Source organism: Ammospiza caudacuta, chromosome 1 (genome assembly GCF_027887145.1).
Source record: "Ammospiza caudacuta isolate bAmmCau1 chromosome 1, bAmmCau1.pri, whole genome shotgun sequence".
NCBI classification, from domain to species: Eukaryota; Metazoa; Chordata; class Aves; order Passeriformes; family Passerellidae; genus Ammospiza; species Ammospiza caudacuta.
The window spans coordinates 103,992,375-104,016,179 of record NC_080593.1 but is presented as its reverse complement, the minus strand read 5'-3'; the positions used below and the strand labels follow the sequence as shown (position 1 = coordinate 104,016,179).

General features: G+C 37.5%; 1 protein-coding gene across 4 annotated transcripts in view; it reads left to right on the top strand.

Moving 5' to 3' along the window:
* PTPRM (protein tyrosine phosphatase receptor type M) overlaps positions 1-23,805 on the top strand; it is a 442,137-nt gene that overhangs the window by 207,445 nt on the left and 210,887 nt on the right. For all 4 annotated transcript variants that reach the window (XM_058818601.1, XM_058818619.1, XM_058818610.1 and 1 more), the window contains exon 8: positions 20,508-20,816. In XM_058818601.1, the coding sequence (XP_058674584.1) occupies positions 20,508-20,816 (309 nt within the window). The remainder of the gene's footprint in view (positions 1-20,507; positions 20,817-23,805) is intronic.

Here is a 23,805-nt window from a genome sequence, read left to right as displayed (position 1 = left end):
GCCTGGGACTAGGGGTTACAGTATCCCTGTCTTTTAAATGAACCTGAAACTACTGCTTGCTTAACTAATCTAAAATGCAAATAAAGGAGAAGCTTTTGCCATAGCTTTTGCTGTGTCTTCTTACAGACCTTTAGTTAGGCCCCTGATTCACCTTATTTCATAATGATATTATTTCATAATAGTACCTTCACTGAAAATAAAGCCATGAGGCTTTTTAGCAATTTTCACCCTGTATTTCTAAGTATCATTAGCTAGGCAGTGGACTGCTGGGGGAAGCTCTACAATGGACTAAAAAGAGAGAATATGCTCCTATTTCCATGCCTTCTAGAAAGAAATCAGTGTATTCCAGGAATTGTCTCTCCCTGATAAATGCATGCAAAGCAAAGATTGTGCATAGGGAATGAATACTGCATTCAATTATTGTAGCTTTATGGCATTAGCTGCAAGCAGTGATAATGTCCTTTCGATACTCCACTTAGGATCTTAGACTCCCTGGAGAACCTGGACATCCATCATTAAATCTTAGGCTTCAGCATTCTTTTTCCATTGCTGTTACATTTTCCAGTAGGGTGATCTGTAAAGTTAATGTCCTGTTTTTTATCACATGTGGAAGCCATATGATTCATGTAGATTAAATCTTTTGCCCAGTGGATACATATGGATCTGATAGTTCATCTTAGGGTGAATATTAAGAGCTGAACAAATGGTCTCCACTTTGCCAGCCTTCTACCTTGCAGGAAAATGATCAAGGAAAACTGTCTTGTTCACAGAAACTGAATTATTCCAGGAAAATGTCATGACAGATTGTAAGACTAAATTTGTCTTCAGTCTGGTAGGACAGGCTCATTGCTTGACAATCGCAAGCCTAGTTGCCAGATGGATTTTTGAGGCCCATGCTGCATGCATTCCAAATCCTTGGGTTGCGGTTGGTTTCTTGACAGAGTTACCAAAACATGACATTGGAGCATTTGCAAGGCAGAAATATCATTATCAACAGATCTACTATGAATCCATTTGCTAGGAGTCACAAACTTGTCAAAGAAGGCAAATCAGCAAAGCTTGTGAGGATTGGAGAAAATTTTTTCCCAGGTAGAGATGTCTCCCAATTGTGTTTACAGACTAAATCACCTGCCAACATTATTTCTTCAACAAGAGGAAGGTAGGTCTGTGCAGGCTTCTCGTTATTCCTGAAGATGGGCACTGTAGTAAATACATTCATTAGATAGGAAATGCTTTCATAGTTCTATTGAAAGAAGAAACCAATGATGCATAATAAATAGCATAGCCAAACTGTATTACTCCTGGAAACATTGAAATTAATGAATAAACCAGAACTGTGTGCTCAAGCCTTAGGTCACCACATATCAAAGCTCATGCATTATTTTGAATGAAAGCGTTGCTCAGATATAATGCTGTTCTGTATCACAGGCTATCCCTACCCATGTTTTAAGGCATAAACCCTTCTTTGTGTAATTTTAGGGTTTTTCAAAACATCCAAAATGTACCACAAAAATCATAGAAACTCTTCATTTTGTGAGATCTATGTAATTGTCAAATAATTAATAACAAAAAAAAAAAGAAATTTATTCAAAAATCTTTAAAATGTACTGCTTTTTTAAAAGATTTGATTGCCTCAGGTCTGCTGTATCAGTGTAGGACAAGAACCTTCAGGCCTCCATCTTCTTACTTTACAGCTAGTAAGTGAACAGTCTGCAAGCACCTTGCAGATACCCTGGGCAATATGCTTGGGTTGGCTTTGTAACATTGTAATTTGTCTTTTGTTGAAAGGATAGATTTATTTCGTTTGCACTCAGGTGGCCAGTTCTGCCCCCGGATGTGTACATTGGGTATCAGGCTGCACGACCAAAAATGACAGAGTGTGTTTTACTGTGGGCAATGTTTTACTACAATACAAGATTGGAATGTTAGCCTGTGGTCACAAGGTGAGCCATTTGCCATCTAATGAAGTTGTTTTTGTTTTGGATGCAAGTGAAGCAGGTACTTTTTAGAGTCAGTTTGCAAAAGGAAAGGAAAGCTTAAAAATTACCAGCTCCACTTTGCCCTGTGCCTCAAGCCATGAAGGTTTGATTTATACAAAGGACTTTGGCTCTTCTTCCACCTCAGATATTGCATTATGTGAGTTACATTTTCCATTTCCACAACATTATTGTAAAAATACTTTATCTAGAAAAACAAGCTCAAAGTGAAATGCAGTGACCATTCACATCATAATGAGCGTACAGATTTTCCAAATACTTCTCTGATTGGAATAATTGCTAAGTAAAGGTGGTAATTACGTTGTTTTTTCTTTCCTTTATATTTTAATTTTTCATGGTTCTTCTGTATACAAATCTTTTTTTTCTCCTCCGGAATGTTGCCAGCAGCTTCCATTCCTTAAACTTCAGCCTTGTCTTTGCTGCTGTTTAAGTTCTGCTCAACAGCAAGGATGCTCTCTGCTGTGAGTGCTGAAAGCAGTGTGAGGAGCTGCCCCTCCCTCCCCAGCACTTGGGAATCTCTCCTCCTGCTATTGCAGCTTTGCTGGCCAGTTGTGCCTGCACTGCCAAGGACTGGCTGTGATCTGCAGTCTGCAGTGACTTAGGACAGGTCTGTAGAACAGCTGTCATGCAAAGAGCTCAATTTTTTTCACCAGACATGCTTATTAATAAACATCTCATAGGAGATCACAGCCATGAACTTGATGGGAGTCAAGAACAGGAGTCCTGTATTTTGTGAAATCGTGCTTTTGCTACAAAGAATGTTTTGCTGTTCTGATCTAAGTCCTGATAATACTCCCTCATTGCTGCAGTTTGCATCTTCATGCAGTGTGTGATTTTTCTCTACTTTCTTTCTGTAAGTTCTGTAATGACCCACTGTTCTTTAAACTAAAAAACCATTTATGAACTCTTGTCCATTTTCAAGAAAGCCAATGATACTAAATTTTTAAATGCACCTTTTTTATATGACTTAATAATTGAATTCAAGATAAAAATTAATGTACTGACATGGCTTTACCTAAATTTTGGGTATGTGGATGCATTTTAAAGTGAAACAGCAATCATTAGTGTTACCATATGGACTGCCAGACCTAAATGCATAGAAAAATATATTTACACAGGAGTGAGATGTCTGCAGATAGCTGCTAAATTTCTCTCCTGGCGGACAAGCAGCTACATCAAAACCTAAATGTAATGTCTAAGGCATACTCAAGAGAACCACAGGAGAGCTGAAATGGATACCAGCATTGCTTGTGTAATTCTGCTGCTTTATTGAGAAAGAATAAAATTCTTTAATTCTTGCAATTAAATAAAGTAATTCAGCATTTTTAGTGTAGTCTGTGATACTGTCAGGCATTTTTGTCCCTGTTACGTTTTCATGATGGCTTCTGTGTGTACAGTGATCTTTATAATGATTACTGAGTGTTACATGGGCAGCTCTCTATTAGTCAGTGGTTTTGGTAGATTGACCTCAGAATGTTTCAGATGCTCTTCTTCACTCTTCCTTAAAATAAATGGAGAAAGTTTAAACCAACTATTAGGAATTTTATTTCAGGATATTCCAGACAGTGCCTTAGGCAAAAATAAAATACTTTGTGTGTATATAGAACAGCTGTCCTGCACATATTTCTTTTGTCTCCATAGTATTGCTATATTCATTTTGTTGTCCATATGTTTCTCTCTTGACTTAAGAGATAGTTTTCCTGATCATTATGTAGAACTATTTCTGTTTTTAAAAATGGAAATAAGTTGCAAATTCTTTTGAATCTAATGGGTTTATTTGTTTGAATTTTAAACAGCTTTTCAGTTGCACTGAGAGCAAAATTGTTTCAACAACATGCAGTCATATGACTGTAATATGACCTGCTGAACATATGGTAAAAAATAATGTGGCTATAGTTACAAGCATTAGACTTTACTTTTATAAAGAGATTCTAGCAACATCATAAACAACAGGATTGAATCTTGAGCATTTGTTCATGCCTTTGAAAACTACAGATGGAATTATTGCCTTATTTTATGTGAATTCATGGGGATAAGTTTGTATGGACTGTGATTAATGCCTGTAAAGCTGCCAGAGGTCTCCTAGGGTTTGTACTGCTGGTTGTACCTAACTTCTCCAATGTGTTTTTAATCTTGTTACTGCAAATTTATCTAAAGAAAATTTGGATAAGTGATTTGGCATAAACTTGTAAAAATGTGTGCTTTAAACTTCCCTGTGCTAGAAAGGAAAATCACCATAATAATAAGTTCAGATTTTAAGCTTTCTGTTTGTGATTTTAAAGCCCTCTTAAAATATATAAGGTGGCATTGCACAGCATGTATAAACGCTACCTGTTTTTGTCTTTCACCTACAGCATTGTGTCACTGGAGGAAAGCACTATATATCATTCTGAGCCAAAGCCTGATTCAAATAATCAATTTTTATCTTTATTCAGCTGCTTTTTCATATGCCCTGGATCTGCTAAGGTAAACAGTCAACTAGTACCAAGAGGAGACTTTCTGATGAGACATTTGGCGCTTCTGCTTCTTATCAGGGAGTCTGGTTAACTTGAAAATTTCCCTAAACATCTCTGCATGCTGTAGGAATCACCAAAGGTTTCCAGCATCCTTGAGGTCCCTCATTATCCAATTATATGTCTGTCTGCTGTGGGTCCCCCACACTTCCTGTAGGCAGCTGAGAATAGCTGAAGCCTCTCTTCAGTCTCCACTTCCTGCTGCATTTTGCCAAGGGCAGTGGGGAGGAATGAATAAAACCAAAAGTCTATTTTCCTGTTTGTGTCAGCCAGCAGCTTTTACCACACCTGTCACTCAGAAAGCAAGACAGCAAGGATGGAAGTTCTTGGAATGCCTCTAAAGCATAGGACATGTCATAATATTGGGTGTATGCACAGGGATGCGTGATAATGCTATGGTGAACATCTCTCCCACGGCATTTGCATGCTCAAACACATTCCTAAATGGGAAGGATGATAAGATATCATCCTGAATATTGATAGGAGTTTAAACTTAAAATGCTCCAATCTCTTGGTGTTAGTGGAAGTGTGGTATTTTGCCTGGGTCACAATTTGGTATTTGATGGGAAACTTGAGACTTGTCTGTGTTAACTGCTTTCACCTACCAGGAGTATTTCATCCACACTCCTGTCCAGCTAAGGTAAAACTTAAGGCCTTTGCCACCTTGCTTTCACTAATGGGCCTCAGTTGTGTCTGGGAGATTTTCAGGTCTCCTTGCTGTAGGTGGGATCCCCCATCTAGGGGTCCTGTGGGGAATTGCTGTTCTGCAGCATGCTGGAAAGGGCAGAGCATACATATCTTCTGAACTTGCAGATCTTTCTTCAGTGCATTGAGAAGTTTTGCTATGATAGCCACATGTCATGGCTGTTCAGTGGCTGAATTCACTCGTGAATTCAGAGAGAAAACTACACTTGGGCTTGCAGAAACACTTCTATTATTTTAGCTCATAATTGAGAGCAGATTTTCTCCAGGGATAGTCTTGCCATATTGAACAACTGTAACACTTCCAAGAATTTATCTTTTTTGTTATTGGCAGAAGCCAGTGTTGGAAGTTTCAGATCAGCAAGTTAAATCAAGAATGCTTTTATACCATGCTAAACATTATTATAAAAATTAGCACTGAAGTGGTTCCTTGCTGTTGCCTGCTGAGTTTTTTCTTCTGTCATAAGCAAGGACTGCAATATGAGGGACTAGTCCCTCCAACCCCTGTTCTCTTGTATTCTTTATGGTAGTATTAGATGTTCAGTTTAGTGAAAGTGCTGAAGTGAATTTACATACTTCTGAGCTGTCATGTGAGCACCCTTTGCTTTAGCTAGTAAAAGAATGAATTTTTTATTGTTTTGGTGGTGTGGCATTTTCCCAGTTAGGAACAGTCTTGTATTAGAATACTTGTAAATATGAATTGAGGTAGTGAAATCTTCATTTAAACAAAGGGAAGGAAAAATTCTAGTCAAAATATTCTTAGTCATCTAACAGTAATTTGCTTTAAGGCTTCTTGAAAGTTCCGTTCACGGAAACTCCTGTTTAATTTAATTCTTAATTAAAATCATTACTCTGTGGCATATCTAACTAATTGTTTAGCAAGAGTAAAAAATGTCTGTGTCTTAATAATTTTCCAGACTTAACAAGCTGTAGTTATCGGAAGAAAGATGTTCTTTCTTGGGTACTTCCTTTTCATATGTCTTGAGTAGTCTTTTGTAATTTTAAAAAATAATATTGTTTTAATTACTGTGGTTACATGCTGCTAGTGCTGATAGAATTTAAAATGATTGCTTTCTGCTCCAATACTTAATGCAGTGTGAATTCATCAAAAATTAAACACACAAAAAAATTTTGTAGTGCAAAATTTCTTGTCTATTCCAGGCTGCTATCTGTGGAGGCCTTGATACTGTGTTCTTCACTCAGGGAACACTCACTATACCTGAATGCAACTGAAAATTCAATTCAAAATACAAACTAATATGTGGTAGGCTGACCTTGGCTGGCTCTGCCTTCCCGACGTGTTGCTATCCCAATGTCCTTCCTCAGCAGAATGAGGGACAAAGTAAGATGGGAAAGGTCATGCATCTAGGTAAAGAGAAGTAGATCTCTTGGCAATCACCATCAGATGCAAAACACACTCAACTTGGAAAGAATGAATATGACTTTTTGTGATTTGAAATAGACTTGAGTAGTGAGAAACAGAGACAAATGGAAACAGTGAGGTTACCCATCCTCAGCGCTGTGTCCTGCAGTGTGTTGGCTACCGCCAGCTGGAGCCTGGCATCTCCTCCCAGAGGCTGCCCTAGAGACCCTCTGCCAGCACCTGGGCAGCTGCACCCAGGACACCATCCTAACTCACCTGTTCCATGGTTTAGGAAAGGTTCTCCCCAGTTTAGTGCCCCCACCGAGACTTTCCAAAACCAGACTCACCTTCTCCTCCACCTTCCTACTCCAGGGATTTGAGAATTGGAGGCACAAAGGGTGAAAATCACGCAGTTGTATGGTCTGGTAATTGCCCTCAGCATTTGAATAGCTGGAGATACCCTGATCTTCATGTTGCTTTTCTTTCCGCTTTCAGAGAATACTGGAAAAGTAACAATATCTCCTTCCAATGTAAGACCAGTGAAGCTGCTGAACAGTCTAGAGCACCTATCTTAGGAGGAGCTGCTGAGGAAACTGAGATCATTTAGCCTGGAGAAGAAGAGGCTCACTGGGGATGTTATCCCTCTTCACACTTACCTGAAACAAGGTTTTAGGGAGAGGGGATTTCAGTCCCTTCTTTCTTTCAGGTAACAAGTGACTGGACAAGGGGTAATGGCCTCACATTGCTCCAGGGGAGGTTTATATTTGGTATCAGGAAAAAAAAATTGAGAAAGGATTATCAAGCCCTGGAAAAAGCTGCTCAGGGAGGTGATGAAATTACCATCCCCAGAGGTATTTAGAAGACATGTAGATGTGGCATTTGGGGATGATGTTTAGTGATGGGCTTGGCAGTGCGCTGATTAATGGCTGGACTCAGTGGTCCTAAAGGTCCTTTCCAAAGTTAACATTTCTATGATTCTGTTTTATGATTCTATAAATATCAAAGTACTTTGCAAACAGAGGATTTAGTTATTTAGATTGGAGTTATTGAATGGGATTTCTGTGATCTTACAGTGATAAGTACCTAAGTCAGAAATTGAGCTGAGGTTTCAAATTCTCCAGTACGGGGATCTTTCCACTAAAACTTACCTCTGTAGATAATACTGATCCACATAGACTTTAGCCGATGGATTGGATCTGGCTAACTTTTGAGGACTTTGAGTCTCTGTCATTTTATCTTTTTGTGACTTTTTTTCCATTTTTGTCTGTGTGGGTTTACCTTTAAGATCCAGTCAAAGAGAACCTCATGGGAGTGTTTCCATCTACTCTGCGCTGGTGCTGTGTGACTTCAAGTTCTGTGTGCAGTTTTGGGCACCACAGTGCAGGACAGATACTGAGCTATTAGAGAGTGTCCAGAGGAGGACACTGAAGGGGAAGCCATAAGGGGAACACCGGGGGTCTCTCCTCCACCTGGAGGAGACTGAGGGGAGACCTCATTGCAGTTACAATTTCCTTGTGAGGAGAAGAGGAGGGGCAGGCACTGATCTCTCCTCTGTGCTGACCAGCGACAGGACCCAAGGAAATGGTGTGAAGTTGTGCCAGGGGAGGTTTAGGTTGGATATCAGGAAAAAGTTCTTCACTGAATCAATAGTTGGGCGCTGGAACAGGCTCCCCAGGGAAGTGGTCACAGCACCAAGCCAGACAGAGTTCAAGAAGCATTTGGCCAGTGCTCTCAGGCACAAAGGTGTGACTCTTGGGGTGTTGTTTGCAGGGCCAGGACTTGGACTTGATTATTCTTGTGGGTCCCTTCCAACTCTATGATGATGTGATTTAGTACAGCAACATCAAATAATATTTATAATTCCTTATTAATGGCTACTTTCTGTTTTTACCTATTGGAAATTACTTATTGGAAATGGAGTTCTGAATATCACAATCCTCATTACAAGTCAATAAAATTATTTGTTCCTACAGAACCAGTTCAAAATGCAGTTGTCCTACTGGCAGGCTTAAAGAAACATAAACCAGATGCTCAGTTATCAAGAAATTTTTAGTTTAAGTTGGTTATATGTTATATGAATAATTCTAGATTTTATGTGCATATATATACCAAATCCAGCAAACCATTTTTATTTGCATGTAGATTACTGTCAAAAAAAAAAAGCATAATCATAATTCAAGATTATAGTAGATGACCCCTGGACTATTCTGCAAATTCAAAAGCAGCAGGTCTTCTATTGTCGTCTCCTCATTCGGTTCAATTATGAGTTACAATAAGAGCTTAAATTTTCTATCATGCAAATGCAAATTTTGATACTTAAAATGTATGGTTTATATCTTTCTGAATATTTCCTATTTTGTAAAACTGCTTTAAAACTTTATTTTCATTTTTAAATAAGGACATCTCTGTGGCTATTCATTGACCCTAAAACTCCAGAAACTGCTGGTTTTGAGATACTGTGAGTGCTCATTGCTTTCTATAGGTTTGGATTTTATGGTTTTTTTGCTTCCTTATTACTCTCTTCCCAGTTTTATTAGAAAAAACATGCTGAAAGATTAAAACTTTGCAAACTCTGAGCACTTCACAAACTTTGTGTAACTTATTATCCTGAATTTTTCAGTTTCATAATTGGGATAAAGACAGGGCAAAGCTGGCAATGAGAAATTTCTGTGCTTGGAAGAAATCTGCATGATTTATAACAGATGTCATCAATTTATAAATTCAAATTAGAGTAGCCTACGAATAGTGACTGTACAGTATTTGTTTTTTATTACTTGGTGTACGACCTTTTTCAGCATAGGAATTATTTTCCATTAGTTCAGTTCAATTGGAAAAAAACAGTGCTTAATGGACTTTGAATCACAAGTCATTGGTGATGGAATTAGATAGTTTTCAGATTTATTTAATTGCTGTCATATGCAGTTCTGCAATTTGTCACACCATCTTATATCTGGCGCACTTTTACTCTGTTTTCCTTGAGTTGTGTGGTAAAATCGTGATCCAGGGCTCCTGAGCGATCTGCAGAGCGATCTGGTTCTGTCTCAACAGAGTCCTGACCCCTCTCCTTTCCTTGTGTTCACAGGTACTTTAGCAACCTCCCATCACCTCTGCTTCCCTGAATATTTGATGGTTGCTTTGTGCTCTTCCATGTCAGTTATGGTTCTGGCAGAAATGCACAGGTTCTTTAATCCATTTGACAGGACCAAGTTTAGAGGAGGGGAAGGAAGCAAAAGGACGTAGCCAAATGCAAAGTGACGTGTAGAGTTTAAAGCAAGGGATGCTGCAGGCAACAGAGGGAAATGTAGTCCTGATAAATGTTTAATCTTTAGGACTAGAGAAAGGAAATAAACAAAACAGGCTCAAGATCATGTATGGAAATTAAGCATGGTTTAAAGGAAATAAACAACACAGGCTTGACTAATATGTGATACACATTACACAAAAGCATATATATTTCCTTATTTTCTTCTTTATCCCATGCTTGTTCTTGTTTATCCCTATTTTTTATCATTCATTTCTGTAATGAGGCAGATATCAAATTCCCAGACATATACATTTTTGTGGGAATCTTAGGACTCTGTTAAATCTTAAAAATAATTACTTCAAAGCAGTTCACCATCCAGTACACCCCCTTTTCCCAGATGTTCTCCTTTCTCCTCCACTGGCAGTTTATTTTCTTACTAAAATGTGTCATTAACAATGATGGGCTGATTTCTTCTGTGTTTCATGCTTCAGTATAACAATATAAATTCCCTTCATCAGCATGCATAGTTTCTTATGTTTGCTTTTTATGAGCAAACATGTGAGGAGTGGCATAGCAAAGAAGACTGGTGATAAATAACTTGTTAATCTGTCAAAGGAAAATTCAAAGGCATCTACCAAAGAGGGAGCAATGTGTGGCATTTCTTGAAGTATCTCCTAGATACAGCAGGGGAAAAAGGCTCAATATATTCAACCAATAAATCAAGAGTGTATTCTCTTAATGTAGGGACTTTTCAAAAACTTTAATTTATAAACACTATGTATAGTTGAATGTTGCAACTGATACTGAAATCAAATGTTTTAGTTAGTGATGACATCAAAGACAAAGATGACACTTGAGATTGTGGGTGAAAAAACATCTTAAATTACTCAGTAGCTAGTAACTGCTCGGATTTGGATGAAGCTTCTATAAAAGTCCTGAGGATGGACCTAACATGAGGATATGTATCTAGACTGAGTTGCAAATACGAAGGAGATTCTTTTGGGAAGTGAATCTTGTCACAAATTAAACAGATGATCTTACCAACTTTACAGTTCTTACATGTTTATAGTAGTTAGCACATCATAGTTTAGTAGGGAGACAGAATATTCTATTCCCCTTTGACATGTATATAAGCTCAAAGTTTCTTTTACCAGTTGTTACAGAGAATCTGATTCATTTATCAGGTTTATGCATTTGAGAGTTATTTGTCAGAACTGATCTCACTGTACATCATTTGGTTAAGGTTCATTGCACATGTCAGATTAGAAAGGATGGTAAATACTCTTTTTAGATGAGTAACATTGATTGGTGGCATTTTCTCTTCTACATAGATTTATATGACCATGTTGTCCTGTCATCAAGGCTCAATCTGGGTTCTGTTTTCAATCCCCAATTTAGCTACCACGCTGTACGTAACAGCTCTGAAGTGATGTGATTTGTCAGTGGTGATAGGCCACAGTGATAACCAGAACACACTGCTACATCTTGTTCTGACTGATCTGTGAAACAGCATTGCCCATTTATTCTTTTGTGCAACATAATAAACAGTCTCTGAGCTTCTACTTTCAGGGCAGGTATTGAACAGCGAAAACCTTCACTAATTTACACAATGGTTTATCTTTTCTCTGGTTGGCTTTAGGGGTAACTCAGGCAGCTGTAAAATCTAAGGAGTTTGAGCATGCTAATCTGTCACACAGCAGAGCAACAGTGTATGGCTTTGCCATTAATACTGTTCACACTCAGAAGGTGATTGGGGCACTGTAAAAAATACATGTACCTTATTAGCAGATAGAGAGAATGGTTTAGCATCTTACAATGCCCTAGATGTATTCCAGCCATTTCTGGGAAAATGGTTTAGAAAAATTCCCCTGAATTCTTCCCTCACAAAGAATGTTTATAATGTTTATAATGTTCTCCTGGGTTCCCATTTTTTGAGCAGTGAGTAGAAGAGTGTGTGTTACATTAATGTAATTTCCCCTGTTTACATTGTGTGGTCAAATTGTGTCTGTTGTTCCCATGAATATGCTTAATTATGAGCCATCCACCTGCACCATTCTATAATATATCTGAAAGTTTATGTATTGACCCATGAAACCAGATGGTTTTGCATTCATTGAACACAGTTCTGTGTTGTGATAAATGTGTGGAGGTGGCCACAAAAGCAATTCCTCAGGCCTTCTGCTTCCTTTGTGTTGCCTGCATCTTCTCCAGTATGAACAGCATCTGACCTGCATTCTGTATAAATTGGTGTGTAAGTCTGTGCCAGCTTCTGAAAGGTGCCACAGGCGTGGAGGTGCATGTCTGCCTAAATATGTCTGTGTTAGATCAGCAGATGATGATGTGCTGTGTTCAAAACAATGGAGAAGCAATAGGAAAGGACAATAATGACACTGTAAAGCAGTCATGTGACAACTCAGTCAAAGGGTTAAGTTTAAATGCCTGTGATAGATTCAATTGAGAGGGGCAGTGTACACATCACAGCTTATTTGACCTCAATTTTCCTCAAAAATCATTCTGATCCAGCACCTATCAAAGGTAGATCTACCAAAGGTACCGTCTACCAGAAATAGGCACTTTTTTTGCCATCTTACTGTGGTAATTCTTCTGAGAGTTATTTGTCACCACCTTTTAATTCTTGATTTACATATTCATGGCAGTTCCTGAGGTGAAGTTGGGATAAATTGTTACTGCCATGTGTGTGAAACGGAAAGTATATGTCTGCACTCTTTATTTTTCATTCTTCAGTTAGATGTGTGCTTTCTTCATGCAAAAGAAAGAATATCTTAAGAACACATGCTTGTCTGTCTTTCAAACTCTGTAGAATTAGCTTGTCATGAAATATAAAACTAATGTGTAGTTGTAAAAACCACTGCCAGCATTTTCCTCATTAGTGGCTGATGGCTAAGAAGATTTAGAAATGAAAGGGGTTATTATAAAGTGATTTCTGAATAGCTAGGTATGTCATTTTAAACAAGCAACTAAAATCTGTGTTGCAGATTTGGAATGTAATCTTGTTTGTATCATTCATACTTAAAATCTGATTTTGATTGTGGAGGAGTAATCATGTAATGTAGGTAATTTGACAAAAATATATCAAATGATGGTTTTTTTCATACCTTATTTAAATGTATTAGAATTTAAATGATTTACCATTCAGAGTATACCTATAAAATGACAACATAAAGAAATATTAGATTCAATTGACATGGGTTCAGATTTAAATTTTACTATAAAGTGAACTGATCATATCAGCCCTCTCTAGAAAGAAAACGCTGTATAGAAACCAACATTTCAAAATGTTATTACCTTAAAAAGTATGTAATAGATGTTTAAAAGTGTGTTATTGGTGATTAGACCAATATATTTTGCTACTGTGAATGTCAGCCTGAAGACATAGGCCTCCTGGAATATGTGTAGCCATGAACTGGAGAAGAGATAAAAAGTTAAGAAAATTTCTTATGCATGATTTTATCACTCAGTGATGTTTCTGTGTCTAGTGCTTGTAATAATATATTACTAAAAGCTTAAATCAAATTCCTGATTCCTACTTTTTGTAAGCAGTGAGCTGATGCCTTAGATGCTTGCTAGAATTCATTCTCCATTAATCTTCTATAGTTGGCTAAATATTATGGTTCTCTTCCAGCAATTCCTGGGTTTTAACTTGTGTCTCATCTAGAGATAGCACAGAAAAAAATCTCTTAGTGTGATATGATGCTAGTATTTAGGATCCTTCCTGGTAAAAGTAGATTTCTACTATATCTCACATTTGAATTTATTAAGTGAGTGAAGATTCAAGCTGGCTTACTATAAGAACATGGCCTGTTCATTTTGTTGCTGTGAGCTGTGACTATTTTATTGTCTTCTGAGCTCACACATTTTGGAACTAACATCTTTTGGCCACAAAGTACAGGGGAAAAAAAGCATGTATAGTGTTGTGTTCTAATGGGTTAGAAATAAGACTGAGAACTAGGATTGCATGGCTTTTACTGATAACTGCAACCTTCAGCAGGCAATTAAATTTCTTCTGTGTTTCTTTGGCTATAAACTGGGAGAACCTGGTTTAGTCATGCCTGATACAGATACATAAGGTTTACCTACACATTACTTAAAGTATATAATAAAATCAGTGTAAGCATCTGGTTCCATGCAGAAGAAGAATGGTATTAGCTGTAATGTTCTGGCAGCACAGCAGTTTGGGGGATGCTTTGGGAGATGTTGGCTTTTCTCTTTCAGCTTGTGGACTGTTGGCATCTTGACCAGGAAATAGAGGCTGAGTATGGGCACATGCTCCAAGTATGAATCTTCCAGTTCTCAGATGATGGGAAGTATTTTAGTCCAGAGAAAGAAAACTATCTGTGGTAGCAAGTGCACTGAATTTTATTTTTTTTTTTTTTTACATCAGTCTAGTCCTATTGATACCTTCTCTCTGACCATTGTGGCACTGTGGATGCTAATCCTGGAAGTAAAGGTGCTGAGGGAAATGTGTGCAGGAGGGTTCCTGCTTCTCAGTGCTCTTAAGTCTGCAATAACGAGGGTGCAGAAGGATCCCCACAGGCTACTACTCAAAGCTAGCACACTGACTTTAGAGTATGTACATCTTCTTTCACTGGCATTGTGACTGTGGAAGACAAAAGAATATCATTGAAAGAATATAATCAAGAAAAATAAAATCTTTCTATAAATAATACAATGAAAAAGAAGCCATTTTGCCCAGAATTGGCAGAAACATTCCTAGTCTAGCTTTCAGCATATATTTTATATATATAAGAAAACCTGATTATTCCTTCCTCTGTGGCATTGCAGGTGACTACCATTTCAGTTTTGCTGTCTCATTATTCTTTCTTTCATTAGTGCTGAAACTCTGCAGGTCTTGCATCCCAACATTTTTTAAAGTGTCAGGGACTGATAGAAGTGCTGCTTTTCTGCAGGAGGCATCTGGTTTTGCAGAAGTAGAAACATATTCTCTTGTAAATGTTATCAGTTAGTATTATGAAATATTGGTAAGAATTTTAAATACAATGATTTGGAATCTTTCCAGGAGATGCTGGGTATCTTCTTTGGTCTTCTGTGTTTACCTGAATAACCTTAGTGATAGCCTGTTGCTATCAACGTTGGTGGCTGCTCCACGACAGGAAGTAGAGATATTTCACGTGACATCAGTGTTTCACAAATTTGCAACTATTCTGTTCTGGTTTTTAACATTTTTGGCTGTTTCCTGAACATGCTGTGCTCTTAGATGAGTAAAATGACCAACCTCTAATGTGCCGCTCTTAACTCAAAGGTTGTTTCTGGATCTTCAACAGATTTGTGCGCACTGGCAGCTTAGCCTTTGTTTTCATTTTAAAATAGTGGAACTAGGCAGTACAATCACCCCACCATCATCATATTAGGATTTTTATTCTATTTGTGAGTCATTTGTCCCTTTGTTTCTTTGTTTGCCCTCTCTTTGTTTGAATACTTTCTTTTATAACTCAAATAATGGACAGTATGAAAAATCATGTGGTTAAAGTGTTCCTTTTCTTTCTCTAATCCTAACTACAAAGCAGTTCTTTGTATTAACAAATCTGACTGAAATAAAAATGTGCTAAAAAACTGTGAAATTGCACCACCCAAAATCTTGCTCATTGTTTCTTTCGTCAACTGCATTCTTCAGTTTTTGGCAAACTGGAATTCGAAAAACTGTGATCTGTTATCAGGTCAGATAAATCATGTGGCATTTGGAGCAAAGAGCTCTTTTTGAACTTCAGTCTGTTGTTGAAGATCTCAGATGAAGAATAATAACAATGTAAAAATCACACCATTGCAGATGAATGTGATCTTTTACAGCACTGTCTTACCAAGTTTGCAAGCAACCTCAAATTGTTAGTCATATGTAGATTAGATTTCAAATCAAATGAGAACAAGCCAGACAAGTAAATTATTTTACCTATATTCTTGTTTGGTGTTGGCTGTAGATGTAGACAAACATGGAGATTTGTTTTCAAGAAACAAACCAAATGTTGCTACTTTGATAGCAGCTGGCTCACAGGCCATGTTTTCTGTTCCCCTGTAGGTGGTCTCCACCACTGTAACCTGCACGTTCCTTGCAGGCATTCATGAAATTCTCTGTGACACCACTGGATACTGATGCTAGACTACTGTGGCTCCCACTTTACTCAGAGGGAATTGATGTGAAAAGATGTTAAGTGATTTGAACAAGACCGCTTAGGCAGTCTGTGAAGCCATTACTTTTAATTATCATTAATTAGCTATTATGTTTTAAAAAGCTGTTTTGTGGATAATATCTTAAATATTCAGTTCTCATCCTATATTTGTTTATTTTTCTGTTCTATCTATCCCATACTTAATGTGGAAGGACAATAGAGTCTGATCTGAAATTTCAGTCCAGAGAGTTGTTGCATAGCTAAACTCCACTAATAGTTTGCCTCAACAAGAAATAAATTCCTAATTCCTATTGTTAGGTGCCTTTCAAATAGTATCTAACACAGACCAGATGTCTGCAGCTACTGGAGTACCTTGGAGTGGCAGAAAATCACCATTCCTTTCTTGTTCTTATCTCACTAGGTCTGTGCAGGCTGTGATGAAAAGACAAAACTTCCAGTCTTGAGTTTTCATCTTAAACACAAGTTTTGATGATCAATGACAGGATGCTAAGAATACACCTTAATGTCTCTGGGATTCTGAAATTGAGTTTCTGAAAAAGCATTGTACTTGTGGTAAAAGGTAAAGAGTGAAGTTCCAGAGAAATGAGCTGTGAATTGCAGCTGCAGTGGAAATTGATCCTGTCTGTCAGCCTGTGCTCCATATTCTCAGGAAAACAGAGTGGAGCAGAGAAGAAGCCAAGATCACCGATTAAATGGGATGCTAAAGTGCCAGGGGCTAGAACCAGGCTTGCTGGTCCCTCAGGTCAGAGCTGCAACTGTCAGAATTCACTGCCTGATTCCCTGCTGAACCTGGCAGAAGGAGAGCAGTATGAAAAATGCTGCAGGCACCAGCAGGGGAATGGGGAAAGAAGTAGCTGGCTAAGCTTCAGGCAGTGTGCTCCTTTGGGAGGAAAACCTCTTCCCTTACGAATCAGGTGGCCTCATTTTCTCCATTTGCCTCATGATTTGTACCAGTAAGGCATAAGAAAATAGCTGGAGTACCGAGGAGCAGCAGAGGCTCGGTTCACTTAGAAAACTGCAGTGGGTGGAGAGATCTGGCTGTGTAACCTCTGCAGGTGGGCATTTGCCAAGTAAGGAGGAGGCAAAGGCTCAGCAAGTAGCACTCATGCTATGAAGTACATATGTTGTATATAATGCAGTTGGTGTGGTTGTTGAACTCCTTATTCTTCTGCTCTGAAATGTGTGATTTCAGCTGTGATCAGCAGCACTGTGAAAGGACACTGTAAAGCTATCACTTACATACCTGGTGCAAAGTAACAACAACAGACCATTGCTGGGATGACAGCCTTCCACTTTACAGGGATAGTTAGTGCAAGTCTCATGAGCACAATGGCAGCATCCCTGAAGTATGCCTACTTCTTCACTTACAGCTGGGAACTCACCAACTTCACCAAAATTGGGAAAGTGATAAATCCTTCAGAAAATAAAATAAAATAAATGAAGTCATCATGCCCTAGTAATTAATTCAGCTTTCCCTTTTAAATCACAGTCATTAGCTGTCATTCTTTTAGTGCTGCTTAGCAGTTCCCTTTCCCCAAGTATCCTGTGTCCTTCCTGATGAAGAGCATATACCTTCCAGTACATTAGAAGTGATGTGCTGTGCTCTCAGACCCATATTATATTAAAGATAGGTAGGTAGGTAGGTAGGTAGGTAGGTAGATAGATAGATAGATAGATAGATAGATAGATAGATAGATAGATAGATATTCAGATTTTTTTTTCACAGTTAGTGTGGTCAGACATCAGAATAGGTTGCCGAGGGAGGTGTTGGGAGTGACAATCCTTAGAAGTGCTTAAGAGGAATCTGGATCTAGCATTGGGTAAGGTAGTTTAGTGGTTTAGTATTATCCCATTATTGCACCATTACAGTGACAGTGCTGTATTGACAGGTGGACTTCATGATATTAAAGATCTCTTCCAACCTTGATGATTCTGTGATTGTATTCTGTGAAATATTTCCTTTGTCATATACAGTGGTACCACCAGAGAAATTCAATTTAGTTGCTAAATTAATGAAATGGAAACTTAGTTTTCTAGCTTTTGTTGCACTAACTGCTATTTTTCAGAGCTCTTTTGAGCCACATGGCTTTTTTAATCCTAAAATTCCATTGTTACCTTAGCCTTTTTTTTTCTCCTAGTTAAAAGTAGGGCTGTTAAAGCACGTGTTAATGACAGGGTTCATTAGGGCCCTGTTAGTTGCATAATCTCTGAAAGAATGGTAGGAAAAATATATATGAGCTGTGTACTTGTCTGATGCTATGGGTTATCAAGTCAGGAGCCAAAATAACCAGGGTATTGGCCTTGTCTGATGAGCTTTGTCCTTCAAATATCAAGGGAAGCTGTATTGTCTCTATCTTTTACAATCTGAACTCTTCTTTCCCTTGTCTCTTTTGTTGGAGGTGAAAATGTATCTGTCATTCTCATAGATTTAACTAGAGGCCTAACTTGTACTTTTTATTAAGGTAACATGACATAAGAATACCTTCCTCCTGGGCAGAAATCTTGGATAGGTTTTGATCCAGGTATTTTGTACAGCCACTCAGTTTCTCTTCTGCAATGCTATGAATTAGGTTTATGTCTCTAATAAAATTATTTCTCAGCTCCTCTGTGAATTTTCTGATGTGCCCACTGTGGAACTAAGTAGGCTGTTCCATATTCTTGCAGCTAGGAGCTTTGTTCAGTTGTTTAATGTTGTATGTCAGGGTCACCTCAAATTTTTTTTTTTTTGTTTTTAATTCTATTTAGCCCATTCAGATACAATTACAGTTACTCAATACTTCTCAAATGTCCTTTGTTCTTCATCATCTCAACTAAAACAAGAAATTCTTAGAAGCTGGAATGAAATTAAAAAACAAAACAGGAAAATTCATTTTCCATTAAGTTTATGTCTTAATTACACAGAAGTAAATATTTAGGAAGTTACTGAGTCCAGTAACTTCCAGTCCTTGAGGTTTGCTTCATATTAATTTTAATGGTTGTAGCAATAGAAATGTGGCAAAGCCCCCAGATGCCAGAATTCTTAGCTGGGATGCCTGAGCATGGAAGCATATAAATGGGTCAATAGCAATTTATCCTTAGTGGGGACATTTTTACCTCTCAGTCAAGTCACTGGAAAGGAGACCAGAATTAGAATTTGGTTTGTTTTTCCATTTTTTCACCAATTGCCAAATATTCTGTACTGATTATCAACATTCTTTGACAGTGAAAATTAATTTAAAAAATTAAAAAGCAGCTGGATGATTTAAAAGGGGGGAAAAATAACGTGCTTTGTAGATGTTAGAACAAGCAATTTCTTAACACCTTTTCTTCAAGGAGTTAAGATGAATAACATCTTTGAACAAATATTTCAAGCATGCAGGGATTATGTTAAAAAGTAAAAAGATGAAATCCTGTGTAAATTGTTTAGAACATTCCTAGTGAAGACATGTTGATTAATAAACATAAAAGGAGGAAGATGCATATTAATTTGTTTACGTATAAGAGTCTTCTAACTCATTAAAAGTCTTCTAAGTGTTTAAGTAGTGAAGCAGTGGATAAAACCTGACATTGTCTTTAATCTTTTTGAGGACTCAAATATGAAAAAACCCAGATTATTGCTAAGTATGTATAATAGCTCTGTTAATGACAATGTTTTGAAAATATGGGGGGGTATCAGCTCAGTGGCTCTGCTGTAATATGGTGGAAATTTTAATTCACTTTTCCATCTCAGTTGCTGTGACCAGTAGGATTGAAGAAAATTTAAGTTTATCAACCACAATCTTTGGTGCTTGTTTATATATTTTCGTAGTTTTGATTGATGGCTCATTTTCAACTGGGAGATCTCTAGAAAAAGATGCAGGAGAATATCTTGTTTATTTTGTATCTTTGCTAAACCACTATAACAAATTGAGGTATTTGCACTATTAACAGGTAATGTGTCTGTGGAAAAAACCCTATGGTCTAGTTTAAAGAAATTGGAATATTAACTTACTGTCCTGGACAAATAGAGATTGAGTAATTGCATTCAGCCTAATTTAAAAACAAATGAATAAGAAATATCTTAAAGAAGAGCCATCTAGCCTTTGTATAATCAGTCCTGCAAGAAAATCAACATATATTTGCAAGTTTACTCTGAAATTACATTTTCTTTTTAGATACTTGTTTTTTGCAGGTTTTTGCTCTAAAAGTGTTAATACAAATAATTTGTGCAAAAGAAATTGGACATGCTTACTTTTTGCAAGCAACAAATAGTTTTAAAAGTGTCATTCCAGCTGTGTCATGCAACTTGAGTTGAATCATAAGAACTTTTTAGTGTTTTGTTTGCTCTTCATTTTTTCAGTAGACGCTTCTCGCTCATTTCTCCATTTTCCCCTGCTTTTTCAGAGGGGAGTAATGTAGCACTTCTATTATACTGTAATTCTATACAGCAATGGATTTCTGTTTCTACTTGTCTGGCATACTTGTAGAGCTATACAACTTATTTCTCACGTCACTATTCTAATATGAATAAGTGATCACAGCAGAATTGTGTTGGTAATTTTGCAGATCCCATGCGTGGGCCCCGAAGACTGGAGGTTGTGGAGATCAAATCGAGGCAGATCACCATCTGCTGGGAGCCCTTTGGATATAATGTCACACGTTGCCATCGCTACAACCTCACAGTCCATTACCGCTACCAGGCTGGAGGACAGGAGCAAGTGAGAGAGGAGGTCAGCTGGGATACAGAAAGTTCCCATCCCCAGCACACAATTACCAACCTGTCACCATACACAAATGTCAGCATCAAATTAGTGCTGATGAATCCCGAAGGACGGAAAGACAGCCAAGAACTTGTAGTACAAACTGATGAAGATGGTGAGTTTTTGTATTTGTATATACATGGTCCGTGACCTGATAGTATAAATTTTCTGTATAAGTGCATATTCTGCTTTCACTAAAATTTGTAACAGACTTTCCACCAATCTCACCAATTTTAGTAAAGTTCCATTATTAGAGTCATCTTCCACATAACCTGTAACATCCCACAATAGTTTTATAATTTCATCCTTAGATTTGCAGCTTCTGCTTGAACTATCTTCTGACTCTCTGAAGTTGTGGTATGGGTTTGAAGAAATTCCAGGCAATTGTTAACAGTATCCTCATGGAAGTTCCTCTACTGAGTGATGTGCTCTGCACCAAATATTTGTTCTTGACTTGCAGTTTCAATTTCTCTGTCTTTGGTTTTCTAACCACTAGGCATGGCTAGTTGCTAATTCAGACACTATATTCCATATACAGACATTGAAATATACATATATTCCCTTTCTTTTTAATAATTTGAAAATCCCATGGGGTTTTCAGATATTTTTTAAAAAAATATCTTTTGATTTTTAATAAAAATAATAAATAATAAGAAGTAATTAGCTAATGTCCTTTTAGACAGAGACAGCAGAACTGGGTAATGTGTCTCTGCAATGCTCTAATAATGTTGCATGAAAAGCTTATACCTTCCTCCCAAGTCTTCTGTGATATTGTTTTGATTACACTGGCAGAGAGTTAACTGCAGCTCTGTTAGCTACAATACCAAAATGCGACTTCCTTGTTGAATTGGTCATGCACCAGGAATCAGTTTCACCTTTCCAGAATACTCTGTGCTGATATATAGGTCCTTACAAACATACCTTAGTTTTTTTGACCTTGGTTTTGGTTCTTTTAAATGCATACAGTTCAAAGGAACCCTGTCAAATGACTTGGCATTGCTTTTTATCACAGATCTGTCTGCCTTCCTTTTTTATTGTCTGATATCTGAACAGGAATGGATTTGTATTTTCTTCCCAATCAATGATAGATTTCCTTAAAACATGATGAAAGTATTTCTAGTAAAAACTTCAGCAGTGATGAGCTCCTTTTATAATAAATACTTGAAGTCTGTCATTTAAGCCTATTAAATTATTTAATACATGCTGTATTGGTTTTATGTAGTACTAATTTCTAATCAAAATATATGAGGGAATAAATTAAACAATTTAGGAATATATAGTTACTAATGCAACATTTTCAGCAAAACATAGCTAACAAAAAGAAATGTTTAATTAGAATTAATGGTGCTGTCATGCTCTAAATTTAATTCGGTTCAATTGTAGGATGGCTACACTAAAGAGCTTAATGTTGTCTGGGATGTTTGTGTTTTATCTGAAATTTCTTGTTCCTGTCCCTCTGGAACTTCATGTTATTTCAGGACCTATTAAAAAACAGTATCACTGTCTGAGAGAATACCTTGAAGAAAATTACAACTTTTTGGTGTACTGTACACATTCAGTGAGGTATATAAGTCTGAAAGTTAAACAACATACTGACCGAAATAATCATCCTAATTTTTCAAATCACACAATCTTGTTGGTTGCAAGAGACTTCCAGAGCTCATTTAGTCCAACCTTCTGCTCACAGAAGATGAGGTGATAGCAGATGTCTCAAGGCCTTGTACAGTTGAGTTTGAGTGCATCTCTAGGTGACCTCTGGCAGTGTTTGAATCTGCCCTGTATGGCACAGCTGCTCAGGGTTCATGACCTTCAGGTGATGTGAGAGGTTATCACAGTGCTTTGCTCTACTTTTAGCTTATTTGCACTATATTTGATTCCTCATCCTTTACACATTAATAATTAATCTCATTATTCCAAATGACTTTTGCCAGTTCTCCTACTTGAAAATCAGGTTTAGTGCCCAGAATTAAGGTTGCCCTAAAGGTGTCATTGTACTGGTGCACACAGGACTGGTAAGCCAGTTCAGAACCTGTGTCCTTGGAGCTTCCACTTGGTAGAGCAAGGAGCTCTCTGGTGAGCTATGGAGAGGTGATCAAAAAGCCTTAAACCTTGTAAACTCCCACAGCAACAGCACGGAACAGTAGGAAGTTCTGTAGCAGAAATACAGAGGAGGTTCTGTACCAGAAGTTCCACCAGGAAGGAGTCACCAAATGTCTTGCTTGCAGATTTTTCTGTTCCTTAACCATTTGAGTAAATCTTAGGAAGGGTCTGAGAACTTATCTCACTGCAGCAAGTGGCTTCCACCTTCTTTCTGTGGCAAGTAGAAAATGTTATGCGAATCTTTCTCTTGAATTTTCACATGGAGTTTGTGTTGAAGTGCTAACTCCATAATGCCTGTTGCTTCACAACAGTCCTGTGTGCATTTTCCAGGACTTTTTTCTTTTTTGCATTACTTTACCAGTGTTGTTAAAAAATAAAATCACAGATATACATCTAATTGCTGTTTACACATGTCCTCTAAAAATTACATTGTCTTGTGGTTAAGGCAATGACTGCAGAACAAATGGGAAACACTGGTAGATACCTGAGATCAGTTTGGACACTTTTCATCAGAACCTTCTGACATCCCTGACTCTTCACAGGTCTTTCCTCCCACATTAAGAGACTTCAACAAAAATTAATAATGTCAGATTTTTACTTTGACTATTTCATACTTTTCTTATGTCCATCCTCTTGTAGGTTTTCATCCCTACTGTCAGTGAGCATTGCTGTTCAATTCAATATGTGTCTCATCTTTCCTGTATAATTTATCTCTGAAACTATACCTTTTATTCAATGCTTGTCCATTTTCATATATAAATGTTTGTTTTCTACTTCGAGAAGTAGAACTTGATAAGTAGATTTTACTTGTTTACTTGTGTTTGTGTGTATATATTTTACCTTATAAAAAGTTGATTTGTCCTATTTTTTAATTATCAGTAGGGTTTTACAGGAAATGTGTGATGCTCAATAATTTTTTCTTACACTGAAGGTGACACATAATGGCACTGTCTTGTTAAATAAATCGTTCTTCTCCTGAGCTACCCTGGCCTTTGCTTCAGTCT